The sequence below is a fragment of the Rhinolophus sinicus genome, chromosome 13 (assembly GCF_057876585.1).
Source record: "Rhinolophus sinicus isolate RSI-liver-muscle chromosome 13, RSI-T2T, whole genome shotgun sequence".
Taxonomy (NCBI): domain Eukaryota; kingdom Metazoa; phylum Chordata; class Mammalia; order Chiroptera; family Rhinolophidae; genus Rhinolophus; species Rhinolophus sinicus.
This window is the reverse complement of record NC_142513.1, coordinates 29,590,795-29,610,135: the sequence shown is the minus strand read 5'-3', so window position 1 is coordinate 29,610,135 and position 19,341 is coordinate 29,590,795. Positions and strand designations below refer to the sequence as shown.

General features: G+C 36.1%; 1 protein-coding gene across 2 annotated transcripts in view; it reads right to left on the bottom strand.

Annotated features, from left to right (window-relative positions):
* The window catches only part of PLCB1 (phospholipase C beta 1), a 684,403-nt gene that overhangs the window by 223,680 nt on the left and 441,382 nt on the right, over nt 1–19,341 (bottom strand). For both annotated transcript variants that reach the window (XM_088789261.1, XM_088789262.1), the window contains exon 4: nt 12,446–12,583. In XM_088789261.1, the coding sequence (XP_088645387.1) occupies nt 12,446–12,583 (138 nt within the window). The remainder of the gene's footprint in view (nt 1–12,445; nt 12,584–19,341) is intronic.

The window sequence follows — 19,341 nt, the reverse complement described above, 5'->3', positions numbered from 1 at the left end:
TCAGATAAATTTTTTTTTAAAGAACAAGAGCAGATAATTTCTTTAGTAAGATGCATGTCAAGTGGAAAAAGAAAAGCAATCACAATTTCTTGGAAATTAAACGATGCTGCTTATCTGTTAAATGAAATCTGCCTGGCAAAATTAAAACTGCATTCCTTGAAAATTGATTAGTCAATTATACACAGGTACTTCTTCATTAACTTGTAACGTATGGAATTCTGCTAAAATATAATTTTCTCATTTGGAAATAAATTTGCTTTTAATTACGTTAATTATGACCCCCATCTTTATTTTAAACCTGTTGGCAAGCTAGATTCTTCCCCTTTATATGAAGGGACATTTGGTTCTTGGTAAGTGACTCTATCTTGTTAGTCCCTCCTCTACAATGAGAACTATTCTCTGCCCAGCTCTGATTACCTCACCTTTTGTCAATCCCCATGGACTGTGGAGCCTATGGAAGGGTGAATCTTAAATACAATTTGTGATTGTTTTCTAATTTAAAAGTAAAATACTGGTATCAGTTTATTCAATGCTTCTTACTGACCTTTCTATTATTGATCCTTTTGCTAGTTTATTTAAAAATATACTTTATTGGATTTCAGAATCCTATTCAGCCACTCTCTGCTGTGGGACCCACTGCTAAGTGCTGGAGAATATCCATTTTCTCCTTCTCTCTTAACAGAAACCTGACATTATTCAGTCCAAGAATATATCCAACTAAAAATCTAAAATTTTCCAACCTCCCCAGCAGCTGAGGTGGCAATGTGACACATGGTAAATTACATGTTAGCAGAAGTCTGCTGGAAGGCTCTAGAAAAATATGGTTTTCCTGATATGGGTGCCCCTTTCTTTTTGCTGTTGGGAACACAAATGGAATGGTTGATGCTGCAGAAGCATCTTGATAGATGTGGAAAAGACCATGCGAATCACAGGATCTCAGCCTTGTTATCCTTGAACCACTGAATCGATGCCATAAGCAACCACCTACATCCAGGATTCCTGCTGCATCAAAAATGAAACGCAAACAAAAAAATTCTTAATTTCTTTATTTATAAGCTACCATTTGGTTTGATATTCTGTTACTCCAGACCAAATGTAACCCCTGCCTGATAGAATCATCTTGTACAAGTTTCTTTTCTTTTCTTTCTTTTTTTTTTTTTGGCTGTCTAAAATTCATTTGCCTTATAAATTAAAGTTAATAACAGGACTTACTTCATAGAACTGTTCTGAAAATTAAGTGGATAATTCGTGTTAAATGCTTCAACCAGTGACAACCACAACAAATTGTTGGTAAATGGTAGAAATTTTGAAAATATATTATTTATCAAAGAAACACATACATAGTTTAAACAAAATGTCCAGAGGGGTTATAACAATGGTAATGATTGCTTATGGCACTCCTACCCTGGTTCGGCTTCTTGAGAACTACTTTCAACATTTCTATTCTTAAATTTCTGGGGGTACTTTCATACTTCTAAATAATATATTTGTTCTGCTTTTTCTTGATTGACTGATTTTAAAATTTAACTATTGCTATCTAGCTCTGATTGATGAAGCTTTAAATCTGTCATCCCATCTCCTATTGCCCTTTGTCCTTCTTCCTGATAAAATTGTATCTCTAGTATTCTTTTTCCCTCAGTCACCTCTACAACCTCAAGCGACATACTTAAACCATTTCTTGACCCACCAATTGAAGATAGTATATCACTTGTCCTTCTTCATGAGAGGAGGACATTTATCTGCCAATCCTTTAACCTCCAACACTTGTTAGCTTAAATTTACTTCCTAAATTGTCAAAGTTGAAATGTTTTAATCTTGTCTAGTATCAAAAATTGACTTCAATTATCTGCATATAAATTGATTTCAAAAGTTTAAAACCAATGAAATAAAAATTTATGTGATTACAAAAATCCAAATATGATTTCCTTCAGGGCCATATATTAGACTACGATTATCTTACTTGCTATTGTTCCAACACCTTGAAACACATGGATTTCAAAAGGGAACATTCCTAATACCAAGATAATATGGATGTTTTTGGACTGCTTCTCCAATAGTTCAAAATTCTGCATGCTATAGCATGGCTTATATTTGGATAATACATTTCTCATACATTTATCTTTCCTTCTACCTTAATTTTCTGTTGGGGAGAAGCAACTTAAGCCCCCCCCCCCCCCCCCCGCTTTTTTTCCCGCTTACCTAATATCTTCCAGCTTCCTACTTGAATTGCCTCAACCTATTCCACTTCTATACTTGCTATTTTAGCTTAAAGACACTTATTTTCTTGTATTGTCTTTCATATCTTCCTCTCTTGTTTTCTCCTTTTCACTGGCTACTGCACTCCCTAGATTGACTGTGCTTGTATCTCTTATCTTTTCTGTCTTATTGCCATCTTTTTGTCATTGACTTTTTAGATATTTGTTTGCTGCCTTCATTGTTGTTGCTGTTTGGTTCCATATTCTGGAAGATTTCCTCCATCTTCTCTTACAACAGTTCTGTAGGACTTTGATTTTCATTTTTGTTACCTATTTTTTGTAGTATCTTGCTCTTATCTTATGGATATAATAGATCGAAAACTCTCTCTGAAGATACTATCTGTTGTGTTTTTTTAAAATTATTTGTTTCTTGAATTATCCCTGTGTCCTCTAATACCATTTATCTTTTTGTTCATCAGTCTTCCTCAATCATTCAATGTTGTAGTATTTCTCAATAGCCTGTGGATATTTCGTCTTTAGTTCATATTTTAGATTGACAAGGAGCTCAGAGTATGTATGTTTGATTTATTGGCTTGCAGACTTCTCTTTAGGGTGATCATATGGGTGCCAGCTGCTATGGTGTGGTATCCATAAACGCTAAAATGAGAAGAGCTTTACTCTGGATCCTTAACTATAATACTTGCCACCATAGTACTTTTCAAATAGTTTGTTCAAGTCTATGGAAGACCAACTGTCACCTTTTGGACCTGAGAAGTAATTGGTTATCAATTATTCTACATGTGGAGCAGGAGGAAGGAGTGGAGTAGCTAAGAGTTTTGTCCTGATTCCTTTAATTCCTTGACATTGTCTTCACCAATACTTGCTTCACAATCTGCTGAGCTGGTCGTACTCAAGTCTGGCTCCTCTCTCAACTGCTTTTGAGCAAGTCAGTGTCTTCCTCGATTGTAGCTCTCTATGTAATTTAGGTTGTGGTTTCCTCTACTTCATAAGGTACCCTCCTCTCTCTATTTTCTTCTTCCACAAATTTATTGAAATACGTGAATTCCTAGTGACCCATCACATTCTCGTCATCATTGGGTACTTACATTTCTTTACCATCATCTTCACAGCATCTCAAGAGAGATAAGAGGTCACACCTGTACTCATTCTGCTAATTGGGGCAAACACTATTTTAAATTTTACGTCAAATTCCAATTTCTGATTTTCCCTTCCTAACTGGCTGTATCAATAAATGCAATTCCTCAAAGCCCTGAGATCATCCTTTGTAGCCTCCTTTTCTCATGTTGTGTATCTCATCCATAGAAAAATCTTTTGGCTTTGGATTCAAAATATATCCAGAATCAACCATTTCTCATTACTTCTACCCCAAGCATTGTTGTCTCTGTGGTTCTGTTTCCACAACCCCTTCTATGGCTGTTCAACAGTGCAGCCAGGGCAATCCTATTAAAATATGTCACACCAAACCAATTCCTTGCTCAAAATGATGCAATAGTTACCTATGTCACTAGGAGGAAAGCCAAATTCGTACAGTGGCCAAATATCACTATTTGGGTTACCTGTCACCCTTCACTCAAACTCTGACTCATCTCTCCCTTCCAGAGAAGCTGGACGTGAGCTGGATGGCATAAGATTTTATTATGCTTTTCAGAATGATGTATAATTTAAAACTTATAAATTATTCATTTCTGTAATTTTCCATTTAATATTTTTGGACCATAGTTGACTGAGGGTAACTGAAACTACGGAAAGCTAAGTCGTGGATGGGGAGGGTGCTTATTTTATACTATTTAGCAAAGACAATAAACAAACTACAACCACATGCAAAACATAGAAGACTTTCATATACAGAATGTTGAGTAATAGATGTCAGACAAAAAAAGAAAACATACTGTATGATTTCATTTACATAAATTTTATAAACAGGTAAAACTAAGCTATAAATTTGGAGGTCAAAATAGGTATGCGTTAGTAAGATAGACAGCCCGTGTATTGGTGGTGTTCTGTTTTTTATCTGGCTGCTGTTTACATGGGTATGTTCTTTTCAAAAAGCTATCAAGTTATACAGTTAGGATCTGTGCACTTTTCTGTGTATGTTATATTTCAATCAAAATTTTTTAAAAATATGGCTGAGTTCCTGCTAGTTGCAAGGCTAAACAAGAAAACTGAAATTTTTAATTTTGTTTTTCCAATTTATAAATGCTTAAGAGAATTCAGTGTGTGTAAAATTAAGGATTAAAAGCAATGACATCTGTCAATCCTTGTGCAGAGAAGTGCATACAAAATTCCCCTTGCATGACTCTGCCATTAGGCATCTCAATCTTAACCCACTGGATCCTTGATGTTTCAACTACTGCATCTTAACACGTTGCGTACGGATCACGAGAATCTTCACGAGGGATTTAAACCCGCCGTACGCAACGTGTTAATACACTAGAACAACATCTGGGCTGAAATTTGCTGAAATGAAACTGGGCAGTGATTCAATAATGTTTCCACCTAGAGAGCTTGTTGGAGTGTCAAAATATGTAGGACTGAATATCAGACCCTGACTGTCAAAACCTGTCTCTCAGAGTGATAGGCCATCTCAGTAATATATTGCATTGAACAAGGGTAGGGAATGAGTTTCCAGGGACCCAAACATGGACCAGAATCCAGGGGGAACACATGCTGAAAATCATTTTTGTCTTCTAAAACTAAACAGGAAAGGCTTCACCTTCGCTGCCTTTGATGCTGATATTCCTCATTACTAATCACAAGACAGATTTCATTCCTTTCCAATATTCTCTACATGAAGTGATCTCCCTTCAGTTACACAGGATCTATTAGAACTGAAGGTAAACACTAACATACGGCAATCCTGTGAACCCCTGCCCCTGGTTCAGAGCAATCTGTTTTCCAACCTACACAATGTTGTTTAGACGGCATGACTGCAGGGAGTAGTATACACAACTAGAAATCTCTTTCTATGTAGTCCCCAATCTCAAAGAAAAACAGAATATTGAAAAGAGGGCCTAGAATTGGACAGGAAGAAGAGAATTATATTTATCTTCAGACTCCTTGACCAATAGAAAAAAAATTGTATCAATCTGTTAAATCAGTTAACTTGCACAAAATGATACTATTCTTTGGGTTGATGTAAAGGATCTATATTTTGTAATCCATGTTAACCTTGCCAATCAGCTCTTTAAAGAAATTCACCAACTAATACTAAAAAAGCCTTGAGGATTCAAAAGTCCTTCCTTTCAGCTGCTCACTGAATTCTATCTCCTATGTCACTAAGAAAATAGAAGAAATCAGAAAACTTTTACAACTCCCTCCACCATATATAGCACTTACCAGCATCTCTCTCAATGAACTCTATTTTCTCTCCTCTTATAAGAAAAATGTTCTTGCTCCTGTTTGAGCCCAGCCTCTCTATGTGTGAACTAGGAGAGAGTCAACTAACTTGTTTTATTTATGACCAGATAGTTAACATTTTGGGCTTTGTGGGCCATGTGGTAAATGCAATCAATAACTTCTGAACTCTGTCTAGTTAAAGTAGCCATAGATAATAAACGAGGGTTGTTGTTTTCCAATAAAAATTTATTTATAAAAACAGGGGCTGTGTCAGATTTGGCCCCTAGGATGTAGTTTACTGAGCTCTGCATTTGATCCTACTGCTCTCGCCTATTCAAGGGCATGCTCCAGCAATTCTCATGCTCTCATCAGAACAGTATTTTGTCTGCACAAGATCATCCCCACCTGCATACACATATATCATTGTTTCTCCCATCCTAGAACCCATCTCTTGATCTCACTTCCTATTTCCAGCATTCTTCTCATACATCTACTGCCATTTACATAAAAAATTCTCAAAAAAACACTTACTTTTGGCTTCCTAATTTGTCTCTGCCAATATCCCCCAGAGCCCAATAAAATAGGCTTTTGACCCCACCACTCCATTGCAGTTACTCTAATCAAGGTCATCAATGACCTCTATATTAACTCTAGTGGTTAATTTTGATCTTCATCATACTTAATCTCTGAGCAGCATTTAACCCCATTGATTACTCTCTTCTCCTCTCTGACTCAGCGGGCAAATATGAAAAAAACCCACTAATTTTCCAGGTACATTAAGGGAAGGTGCCCCAAAGGAGCAGAGAAAGCTGATCCATAGGGTACAGAAGGGTTGGAAATTCATGCTGTGTAACAAAAAATATGATTGCTGTTTAATTGCAAGAAATATCATGTTTTTATTCCAGCTACAGAGAGAAAAATTGAAAGACACAGTTTTTCTGCCCAAGTCCATCTTTTAAAGGAGTCACTGGTCTTAAAGAATAAATGAGCCAGGTCAATATGGAGGAACAGGTAAACACTGTGCTTGCATCCTCTGATGACCACATCAAAATTACAGCTAAATTACAGAACAATCATCATTGAGAATCACCTGAAGTCTAGCTGAACAGAAGTCTTACAACTAAAGATGTACAGAAGAAGTCACATTGAGACTGGTAGGAGGGTCTTAGATGTGGAATGGGCTGGTCCCACACCTATGTGTGGTAGTTATAAATCGGGAAGGATATCTCAGCTACAGATATCCCAGCCCCACACCCAGCTCCCCAGCTCAGTGTTCTAGTGCCAGGAAGAGAAGTGCCCACAACTTCTGGCTGTGAAAACCAAAGGAAATTGTGGCTGAGTGAGAGAGAGGGTGACTGGTGTCCCAGGCATTCCTCTTAAAGGGCCCACACATGGACTTACTTATTGATGGACTCACTTGCTCTGTGCTCCTGTGCTGGGGGAGCAGCTCAAAAGGCACCAGGGACATGTGGGGAGAAATTTAATTGACTGGCTTCAAGGTAAGGGCTGGAGGGGCAGCTTTCTCCCCGACAAAAGTGCTGAATGAATCCATTGTTTCTTTGTTGATCCCTCTCCCTTCCCCACATGCAGAAGCAGACAGCCGCCATATGTGAGTCTCCATTAACTTGGCTGACACAATTCACACCACCCTGGTGATTCCCTGAGACCTTGCCACGCCCAACTTGCAGGTCAATCCAAGCTACTTCCAGTGGCTTTTCCATAAAAATGGCCTGTCTTTGCTCTTACTACAGACTTTCCTAAAATCTTTCAAAGGTTCACCAACCTCAAATAAGGAGCATCTGGCCTTGGTGTGCCCTGTACCTCTTGCTAAGCAGCCCCAAGCCCAGCATTAGCAGCAGTTAGCCTTGGTTCACAGATTAGCCTCTCCCAGGCACCTTTAAGCCCAAAGTACATGGAAGACAACTACAGACTGCTTTGTTGTTCATGCCATGTGGTCCTGAATAGGGCACAGGGAGTGGATTAACTTGGCCTGCAGTGGGGTACCCTCCCAGGAGGCCCAGGGGCTTTGGACCATGCCAGAGCACCACCTGGCCACCTTCACAAATGTGACACCTAAAGGGCAGACTGAACACGCACCAGAGCCCATCTATAGAGAGTCCTGCTCTGTAGGGTCAGTCCCTTAAGAACAGCTCCTCCACTGTAGTCATGGCCAGTCCTCACAACCAATCAGCCTGAGGGTCAATCCCTCTCACTGATTTGCAAACAGCAACCAAGGCTCAACCACAACAGGAGGGCACCCACAACTCATACAAGGGACACACCTGCAGCAACCAGATCAGGTGACTAGGGATACTGCACCACGGGGTCCCACAGAACACTTACTGTATAAGGCCATTCTACTAAAACTGGGAGACATCGCCCTACCTAATATATAGTAACAAACACAGGGTGGCAGCCAAAATGGAGAGATAAAGAAAGATATCCCAAATGAAAGAACAGAACAAAGCTCCAGAAAAAGAACTAAACAAAATGGAGACAAGCAAACTCCCAATGCAGAGTTCAAAACACTCATTATAAGGATGCTCAATGATCTCAGAGAGAACTTCAGCAAAGAGATAGGAAACATAAAAATAGAGACAGAAAATATAAAAAAGAACCAGTCCAAAATGAAGAATATTATAATTGAAATAAAGAACACATTAGGGGGAATCAACAGTGGATTAGATGAAGCAGCGGTTCGAATCAGCAATGTAGATTAGGTAGCAGAAGACACCCAATTAGAACTGAAAAAAGAACAAAAGAATCCAAAACCTGAGGACAGTTTAAGGGGCCTCTGGGACAATATCAAACGTACCAACATTTGTATCTTAGGGGTACTGGAAAGAGAAAGAAGGGAGCAAGGAATTGAAAACCTATTTGAGGAAACAATGACAGAAACTTCCCTAACCTGGTGAAGAAAATAGGCATAGAAACCCAGGAAGTGCACTGAGTCCCAAACAAGATGACCCCAAAGAGGCCCACACCAAGATACATCATAATTAAAATGCCAAAACTGAAAAGACAAAGAGAGAATCTTAAAAGCAGCAAAAGAAAAGTAGTTAGTTATCTACAAGGGAGCTCCCATAACACTGTTAGTTGATTTCTCGATAGAAACTTTGCAGGCCAGAAGGGATTGGCAGAAAATAATCAAAGAGATGAAAAGCAAGGACCTAACACCAAGATTACTCTACACAGCAAAGCTATTGTTTAGAATCAAAGAACAGATAAAGGTCTTCCCATAGAAAAAAAAGGTAAAGGAGTTCATCAACACCAAACCAGTATTACAAGAAATGTTAGAGGGACTTCTTTAAGAAAAAGAAAAAGAGGCGAAAAAAATATAAAAAAACATGCATAAAAAATGGCAACAATTACATATTTACCAACAACTCCTTTAATTATAAATGGATTAAGTGCTCCAACCAAAAGATATAGGGTGGCTGAATGGATAAAAAGAGAAGACTCTTACAAAACCTGCCTAAAAGAGACTCACTTCAGATTGAAAGACACACACAGACTGAAAGTAAAGGATGGACAAACAAAAAAAGGCTTGAGCAACAACACTTATACCAGACAAAACAGACATTAAAACAAAGGCTATAACAAGAGACAAAGAAGGACCTAATAATCTCACTTCTGGGTGTTTATCAAAAAAAAAAAAACACCCCCAAACACTATTTTGAAGGGACATATGCATCCATATGTTCATTGCAACATTATTTACAATAGCCAAGATATCCATCAATGGATGTCCATCAATGGGTATCCATCAATGGATGAATGAATAAAGAGAAGGTGGTACATATATGCAATGGGATATTACTCAGCCATAAAATAGAATGAAATATTGCCATCTAGAACAACATGGATGGATCTAGATATATTGTGCTGAGTGGAGTAAGCACAGATACAGACAAAGCCATATGATTTCACTTATATGTGGAATCTAAAAAAAACATAATAAACAAACAAATCAGAAAAACTCATAGATACAGAGAACATTTTGATGGTTGCCAGATGGGAGGGGGATTAGGGATTGGATGAAGCGGGAGAAGGGATTAAGAAGTAAAAATTGGTAGGTATAAATAGTCATGGGGATGTAAGGTATAGCATAAGGAATATATTCAATAATATTATAATAACTATGTATAGTGTCAGATGGGTACTAGATTTATCGAGGTAATCATTTCATAAGTTATATAAATGTCTAATCACTTTGTTGTACTCCTGGAACTAATAGAATACTGTGTTTCCCTGAAAATAAGACCTAACTGGAAAGTAAGCCCTAGCATGATTTTTCAGGATGACATCCCTTGAACATAAGCCCTAATGCAAGTTTTGAAGAAAAATTTAATATAAGACCTGGTCTTATTTTGGGGGAAACATGGTATTGTATGTCAACTGTAATTAAAAAAATAAAAAAGTATTAACCAAAAATAAATGATAATTCAATTTCAAGTGATTTATGTAAAAAAGAAAGCATTAAAATCTGGAATAATATTTTTAGGAAAGTTGAAGTCCTGGTTCTGATTAAAAAATTTTAGTTGATCCAAGAGATTTTTCAGAAATCTATGAAATTGTTGCAATGAGCAATTCTGTATAGATTTTTGCCTTCTCAGAACACCCGGTAAAGAAGTAATTTTCTTCTCCCACCCTCACATTCTCTCTCCTCTGGTTTATTCTTCTACATAGATTTCTATCTGATCTATAGCACATTTACTTCTGTGTATTTACCTGTGTGTTTCCTCCAGAATGCTTGCTCCCAGTTTTCTACAATGTTGTATCCCTAACTCTGGAGTTTTGGCTGACACAGATAAGGCACACAACAAATGTGTGTTAAAAGAATGAATGAGCCAGAATCCCTTTATAAACAATTTCTTCTGGGGACAACTGACTTTCAGAAAAGCTCATGTTTCTGTCAGGCATTATACATAATAACAAAAGCTGTCCCTTTACTGCAGGCACTATACAAGGTACTATGCATGTTGGCCCTGGAGATTAAAGTTATAATGTTATAAGACAATATTGACAATTAAAAGGATGGAAAATATGTTTTCAGAATGAAATGATGTTAGCAAATCTTAACCTTCTGGCTGAGCAATTTCAGTGGGGGAAAATGTCCTACAGAATATCACAACTATGGAAGGCAAAACATATTCTGTAGTTTAATTAATTCTACCAGGAACATCAAGCAGCTGCTAGAAAAATGTCAATAGATGTAGTCCTAACGGGGAATATTACAGGGCTCAGAAATCAAAACCCCTAGAGAAAATTAGTTGGTACGAACCCACAGAGAGGGGGAAATTGAATATGTTTTACACATATTTTGCATTAAGGGTTGATGCAGTATAAAGATATGCAGATTGATTTATAATATAAATTCTATATACATTCTTAGTAAGAGATTCTCTGTCACTTACTGAATGTTTTTAATTGAGAGTTAGTGAATCTCATGAATTGGTCAGTTTTAAAATGAAATGTGGCTGTATTTGAGTTAGATATTTAAAAAATATTTTGCAAATACTTAGTATTTATTTATATTCATCCATTCCTCCCATCATCCATCTATATACTGAGAAATGAAGTATATGTATAACTCAACAGGTGACTAACAGGATGCTAAAATAAGAATTATTGCAAGGCAAATATAACGCTGTCACACAGACAATGTTTCATTGAACTGAAGTCTCTCCAAGCACAAATTATAACATAGAACAAACGGGTGACTTGGTTCTCAAAGATAGAAAATTGATTAGGTTTGTAACATAGTCTTGGAGAGTAGCTTCTAAAGGCCTCAGAGTATTAAAAGTGGCTGGCATTTTATTCATTCCATTATAAGACTTGAAGTTGATGTTATGTAAATGTTGGAATAAACCTCTACTATCATCACTAAAGAATCAGAGGTCAGGTCAGTACATCTAGTGTTGCCCAGAAGACTGTCAGAGCAATAAGGGTTGAAAATTTACAGATCATAATGTCCAGACAATGAACACTGTCCTGACGTGACTCCATAGTTGTGATCCATGATGTGAGAAGCTCTGTAAGGGCATAGATATAATACACAGACTTCAAAGTATTCTTAGATTTGTATTCTTAACTTGAAGAAAATTGTATGAAGGATCATCACTAGTATCTTATAAACATGGATGAAGAAAGCTCTCCTTTTAACATGTTCATTACAATGCTCTTTTAATGGCATTGGACATTTTTAGAGAAAGCATCAAACTTGAGTCAAGTTTTCCAGAATTTCTGAGTTTCATGTTTGATGTGTCTCGCCTATATTTTAGTTAGTTCTGTATGCATCTGAAAGGCTGTCTATTTTAATAGATTAGCAACTCCTTAATGAAGAAGCCATGTCTAATTCATCTTTCTAGTCATCTAATTCATCTTTCAAGACTAGAATAAATATTCTTTATTATTAAAATTTTTAATTTAAAATGTTATTTTTTCATTCTTTGTCATGTTAATTGAGCAGCTACTATGTGCATGGTCATGGGCTATGTCTGCCTAGGTACCAATTAAAAAGGTACTAAAATGTCTGTCCTTAAGGAGAGGGTTGGAAAGGAGATGGGGTTGGAAATGACATGAGGTGAGAGAGAATGAATTGGGATAAGATGTTTAGATGAAATGGAACGTAGTTTTCACCTATATTTTCTTTTGCAGAGTTATTATGTCAAATGCCTTATTCCTAATGAAAAGAGATCTCCATAATTCTAAATAGATGCCATTAGTTGGAAGTATTTGAATTACACTTGTATTTGGCAGCTGAATTATTTTTAGACGGAATTTTAACACTTGTTAAATATGACAAAAACTCGGTCTTTCACAGGCATCAGTTGAGTATTATAAGGATTCAGATTAAGGTGACAATTTTCAGAAGTTCCTATTGACCATACCTTGGCTACTTCTTCTTGGAAAGCCACGAGGTTCAAATAAGAGATGTTAACTAAGTCAGGCCCATACACCACTGTTATCATGCGATGTTCCAGGCGTCCAATGTTCCCCACATCCAAAAGTTCACGTAATTTGGGGTCCTGGAAAATAAATGTTGAATAAGGTTAGTCTATAACTAAAGATTCCAACATGGTAGCATAATTCAAAACCATTAGAGTTACAATGCCTTCAAACGTTGCCTTTTTTTTTGTACTAGAAAACAGTATGAGTTGAAGTCCCTCAACCCCCAATATGGTCCAGAGAGGTGAAGTAATTTACCCAAAGGTGTGCAGAGAGAATTTCTGGCTCAAGACTTCTGGCTCTCATGGCATTATGCTAAGTGAAATACATCAAATAGAGAAAGACAAATAATGTACGATATCACTTATATGTGGAATCTTAAAAGGCTGAACTCATAGACACAGAATGGAATAGTGGTTACCAGGCACTGGGATGGTGTAAATGGGGAGATTGATCAAAGAGTACAAACTTCCACATACAAGATGAATAAGTTCTGAGATCTAATTTACAACATGCTGTATTATATAATTGAAAGACACTACGAGAGTAGATCTTAAATGTTCTCACCTCAAAAAAGAAATGGTAATTATGTGATATAATGGAAGTGTCAGCTAATGCTATGGTAATAATCATTTTGCAATATATAAGTGTATTAAATCAACACACTATACACCTAAAATTACACAATGCTGTATCTCAATTACATCTCAATCAAGCTGGAAGGAAAAACTATGGTTCTCAGTCAAGACATCTTTCTGTCAAACTGTTATTAAGCACCACATTTTTTTTTTTTTTGGTATTGACAATAAAATTATCTGTATATATTTTTTTTATTAGTTTCAGGTGCACAAGACAAAGTAATACTTAGACGTTTACCATTTATATCCCTCACACTGAGTACCATATTTTTATGTGCTATAATTCTCCCTTTATTTCCTCCAATCATCCATGAAATCATGTATTGAAAATCACATCCCTCTCCTCAATTCCTGGACACATTGATGCAAAGAAGATGGTTCTCAAAGGTGCTAGAATGAAGACATGATAATGCCATCTGAAGGTGGGGCAGAAACATAGCTGAGGGCCACAGCCTGGACCTCCTCCAGCATGGAGTACCAATGTAAAGAGATAGGCTGTTACAGTGGGCAAAATGGCAACACATGCCATGAATATGTGGATTTCAATTCTATCCTTAGAACGTACTGGGATTTAGAAAAAGAAAACTTCTTCAGTCTTTTCAAAAAAGCTGCATTCTTTGGGACATCCCAAGTGAGAATTCCTTGGAGATATACTCCTGCTGGGAAAAGGAAATTTCCAAACCTTCCAAATTCAAATTAGGACCGAAAATAGGACCTCAGTGACCTTGGATGAATTTATTTTCCTTTCATAGGCCAGGTCTTGAAGGAAATGAGAGGTCCATGAGGAAAATCAGCATCAAATCAATCACTCAGCAAATCTGCAGCCAGCTTCTGAGCAAGGAATTCACTTGCACTCTTATTTATTTAGCTAAATGCTGGGCCAACAGGGCTGGATTACTTAGGTTGGTTATTCTGATCTTCCTTCTGAGGTTTTTACATACACCTTCCTTACAAAGAAAGAGCGGTCATAAAACAAACAAACAAACAAACAAAACCTTTCCAGGTGAGTTATTTGATTTTGTGCCATTAATTCTCTCTTTAGTTAATAAACCTTTCTTCTTAGTTTGGCTGCATGAATAGGCACATTTTCAGGTAAGTTATGAGGAGAGAAAATCCCACTTCAGAACTTTGTCCAATATAACTGAAACTTCAACTTGACTACTAACAAGTTGAAAATTTATCAAGTACATCAAGCCTCATAGAAAGATCAAATGATATCACAAAAACATCAATTTGCATGAACTAGAAAAGGAGAGGAATACGGTAAAAAATGTATTAAATAAACAGTAATAGCAAAAGGGGACATTTTTAACATTCTAGCATTAATGAAAGATTACAAGAGAATGTTAAAGAAGAATGGACTTTTTAGGAAGACTAAAGAATGATACCAGCTGCTCTGTGAAATAACTAATTGTTTCACAGTGTATTTATTAATACTGCTGAGGCAAGGTTAGAAGAGAAAATTTATTTGATCAGTACTTAAAAAAATGTTTTTTGTATACTTGGAAGACAAAAAGAATTCTCAGAAACTGCCTGAAAGTTATAATTATAATCACAACTTTTAAATCATTGATTACAGAGTGCATCAAATCTTTACTTCTGTAACCTTTAATAAGAAAATATTTGGGAATGAATGGATTCTGTACTTTAGTCCATTTCTTTCTTACCTATTGACTCACCCTCTGGCTTTTTTCTCTCCCAAGCATTTTCTGTTCAGTCTGTATTACTTTACTGCCTAATTCTCATGTCCATTCAAAACACTTTTGTCCACTTATTAGTTGATTGATTAAAGAGTGCCACCTCTCAGAAGTGCAGAGACTAGGTGTGAGGGTCAGGTAGTTCACTTGAGTTTTCCTTGAACTATAGGAATTCCAGGCAAGTAGAGAGATCTCAGAGGAGGTGGCAGAATAGAAAATAATTCTGAAAAGGGCTTCTGGAATTCTTACTGTCCCTAACAATATTGTTAGGTACAAGCATCGGGAACTTATAAGAAAGATGACCAACTCTTTGTGGCATCTCTGTCAAAAGTTTCCCGCTCACCAAATATATGGTGATGGAAGGAGAACTGACTCTTGGTGGTGAACACACAATAGGATTTATAGATGATATAATACAGAATTGTACATCTGAAATCTATGTAATTTTACTAACAATTGTCACCCCAATAAATTAAAAAAAAATAAAAAGATAATAAAATAAAATAAAAAAGTTTCCCGCTAATGGTTGTTTACATATATTAAAAACAAACAAACAAATAAAAACTATTGGATTTTATGTCGAAATTTTTAAATTAAGTATTTAGAGGTTTTGTCTGAAATTGGGGGGATAAAGCAGGTTACCAAAATAATAATCATTGAATCTGAGGGTTAAGTATTTGAGGATTCATTATGTAAGTCTCTCTACATCTTAGATGGTTAACATTTCTACAATAAATAATAAAACATTACTGAGCATAAACGAGAGGAACAGTTCGATTTGAGAAATATTTTTTCTTTTTCAATTATAGTTGACATTCAATATTGTTTTATATTAGTTTGAGGAGTACAGTGTAGTGGCTAGATATTTATATAATTTATGAAGTGATCCCCCAGATAAGTCTAGTACCCACCGTGGTGGCACTATACACAGTTACTATAACATTATTGACTATATTCCCTATACTGTACTTTACATCCCCACGACTATTTTGAAACTACCAATTTGTACTTAATCCCTTCACCTTTTCCACCCAGTGCCCCAAAGTGGGTCCTATCTGATAACTATCAGTTTGTTCTGTATTTATGAGTCTCTCCCTCTCTCTCTGGTTTATTTTGTTTTTTAGATTCCACATAGAAGTGAAATCATATGGTATTTGCCTTTCTCTGTCTGACTTATTTCACTTAGCATAATACCCTGTAGGTCCATCCATGTTGCCACAAGTGGTAAGATTTCATTTTTTATGGCTGAGTAATATTCCATGTATATATTATGTACCACTTCTTCTGTATCCAGTCATCTATTGATGGGCACTTAGGTTGCTCCCATACCTTGTCTATAGTTAATAGTGCTGCAGTGAACATAGGGGTGCATATATCTTTTCGTATTAGTGTTTTGCTTTTCTTTGGATAAATATCCAGAAGTAGAATTGCTGGGTTATAAAGTGGTTCTATTTATATTTTTTTGAGGAATTTCCATACTATTTTCTATAGTGGCGCACCAGTTTGCAATCCCACCAACAGTGCATAAAGGTTCCCTTTTCTCCACATCCTTGCCAATACTTGTTTTTTGATTTATTGATGATAACCATCTGATAGGTATGAGGTGATATGAGAAATATTTTTTCAATAGAAACCACAATATTTAAAAATTATATAGTTCTGAAAGTAAACAGACGTCTTTTAAAATATATCATATACAAGTTCCTTCCTAATGTTCTTTTCTTGATGATGGATCACAACTAATTTTTAAACTATATTTTAATTTCTCTTCTACCATTAATCATTTTATTTTCTTTAAAACTATACCTTTTCTTCATTTATTTCCTTTTTAATGACACTTAATTTTGTTATATTAGAATCTGTCCCTTTAGAAATGACTTCACTTTTTACCTGTACTTTTACGTTTTCTCATTTTGAACACAGCATCCCAAGCTGAATGATGGCTTCAAACCTTATTCCTCATTATTGAGCATATTGCTATGTGAGGGGTCTACTGAAAAAGATATTTGTCCTTTCAAGTAGCAAAGTTGCACTCAGTTGGTTTCAGCAGAGGAGATCCTCAGAGACTAGGCAAAGGGGGAATTATCTAGAAGGTTAAATAGCAAAGGCTCCAAGTTTTGGGAAGGAAATTAATGGAAAGAGATGACTAAAGAAGTAGTAGTTTCTAGGGTACATCACTTCCATGTCGGGGGATGTAAATGGTTGCACGTCAAAAATCAAACAAAGAAAATCAAAATAGTAACAACAATAAAAACCTACAGACAATTTGCAATGACAACCACTTTCTCCAAAAACCTATTCTACTGAGGAATTTTGTGTCTGAGTGTTTCTCATTGATTGAATCTCCTGATCAGTTTTCAGAGAAAGATTTACTTACTCGGGTTACTACCGGACTCAAATACATGTTTTGGTCCCTGTAATTGTTATAAATCCCTGGAAACTTTTAAAAAGAAAACAAGCGATCTACACACCTCTGTAAAAATGTTTAATTTCTCTGTTGGAAAACACTAAAGAATTATAGCTCAGCAAAAAATAAGAGGTTAGGTAAACTGGGAATTTCAGTTTTCACTAAGTTGCCACTTAAGGCCTGCTTTTCCCAGAGGATATCCTAGATATGTCTCCCCAGTTAGAATTAACCAGACCAACTAAGAATCCTGACAGATATAGTTTAACTGCATTTTTAAAGTTAAGTTTTAGGTCACCTCTAGTCTCATAAGAGTTACAAAATAGAGATGATTGTTTGACTAAATAACCTCACTTTGTCTCAATCACCAAGATTTGTGATTAATTTACTTCACGTCTGTTGCAAAGAAAGTCAAGTTGCTCAAGTTAATGATTTCCATTTCCAGGTCATAGGCCACTGAAGAAAGTAAAGACCGCTCTACACTGGAGACACAAGGACTCTATTACAGCCTGTGTTACTATAATTGTAATATATCATCCAAAATATTACAAATTAATGGAAGGAATAAACACAAGCTAAGAGATAACTTTTCAAAGAGTTAAATGCCAATTTCAACCTTCATGACTTTTAAGAAAAACTATTTTATTTTTATACCAGATAGCCAAAAAAATAAATAAATAAATAAAATATCTTTTCAAGACCTCTAGATTTCATTTTTAGCACAGAAAAAATGCTTTCCTTATTTTTGATCCCCATGAAATATATATTTACTGGATTTTAGGCTTATGAACAACTTGTATATTAGGTGAATTTTATTCCCAGCGCTTAATGCAATATTATCAATCGGAATTACAGTTATATGGATGTAACTTTAACCCATCACTCATATAGAGAATCAGGTATAACACGCAAGTCTTCCTATAGTCAGTACAACAGTCGGAAATGAAACAGATGGATTCCTTGTTATACTTAAGTGACATTCATATGCTCGAGCTTTACAGGGATAAAGATACCTCTTTTCTGAAAGCAGAGCAAACTCTTTTTAGGCTTTTATTCAAATTCTGTTGTAAACGAGAGATAAAAACTTATGTGCAGGATAATTCTCCAACAAGTCCTTGAATTTAGTAATTGCCTCTTAAACAAAAACAAACAAACAAAAAAACAGATTAACAAATTCCCTCGGAATCAATACTTATCCTCACACTTTTCACTTTAAAGGTTTCTCTCTCTTTTTTATGAATGTGATGAGGAATACCATTCTCTTCTTTAGGATGTACCAGTAGCTTGGGCAGTGGAATGCATCTCACTTTTTGGGGGGGTTTAAACAGGAAGGGACATATGACTTCTAATTGCCTGCTTTGCACCCCAGGGGCCTGTGGATTTTTACGCACTGGAATAGTAATGGCTGCACATGTACGTTTTGCAGGCAGTTAGATGGCAGCATGTGTCAAAGAAAGCTGGGGGGATAGTTTCAACATGAGTGACAAACTATCTATACTCTAGAATTTTTAAGTTTGACAAACATTAACTAGATGATGAAAAGGAAACTAGCTGCTTTTTCCGTTGGCTTTTTTTTTTCACTGCTATGTATTTCATGCATTTACTTTTAGTAAGGATGATTGTACAAATGATTAAACTTGACCTTTTGGCTTCAATTCTTTCCTAGGAAGGCAAGTGGTGCCATAAGGTCATATTTCTTTCCTATTATAATTTTACATTTGGATTATTTTCTATTTTATTGAAGTGCCTACAATACAGAGATGACTCAGATCGATGCTGATTTACTTAAGTTTATGCTGTCAACTGAACTATTTGCACTATTTTGAAATAAACTCCATTAAATTGATAGGTATGTAACAATATGATATGCAGAGGGCTTGGCCTTCATAATCAGATGTAGTTGGAGTTGGTTGTCCCTTCCTACCATTTTATAAAACTGGGAGAATTACCTCCCCAAACCTCAGAGTTCTCATTTGAAAATTGGGGGGGTGGGGAACAAACAAAAAACATAGCTACTTCTTGATTGTAGTTTGCAGATTAAACAGAGGAGAAAAATAACGAACAGCCAGAATGGTGTTTGACACAAAGTTACTAATTAA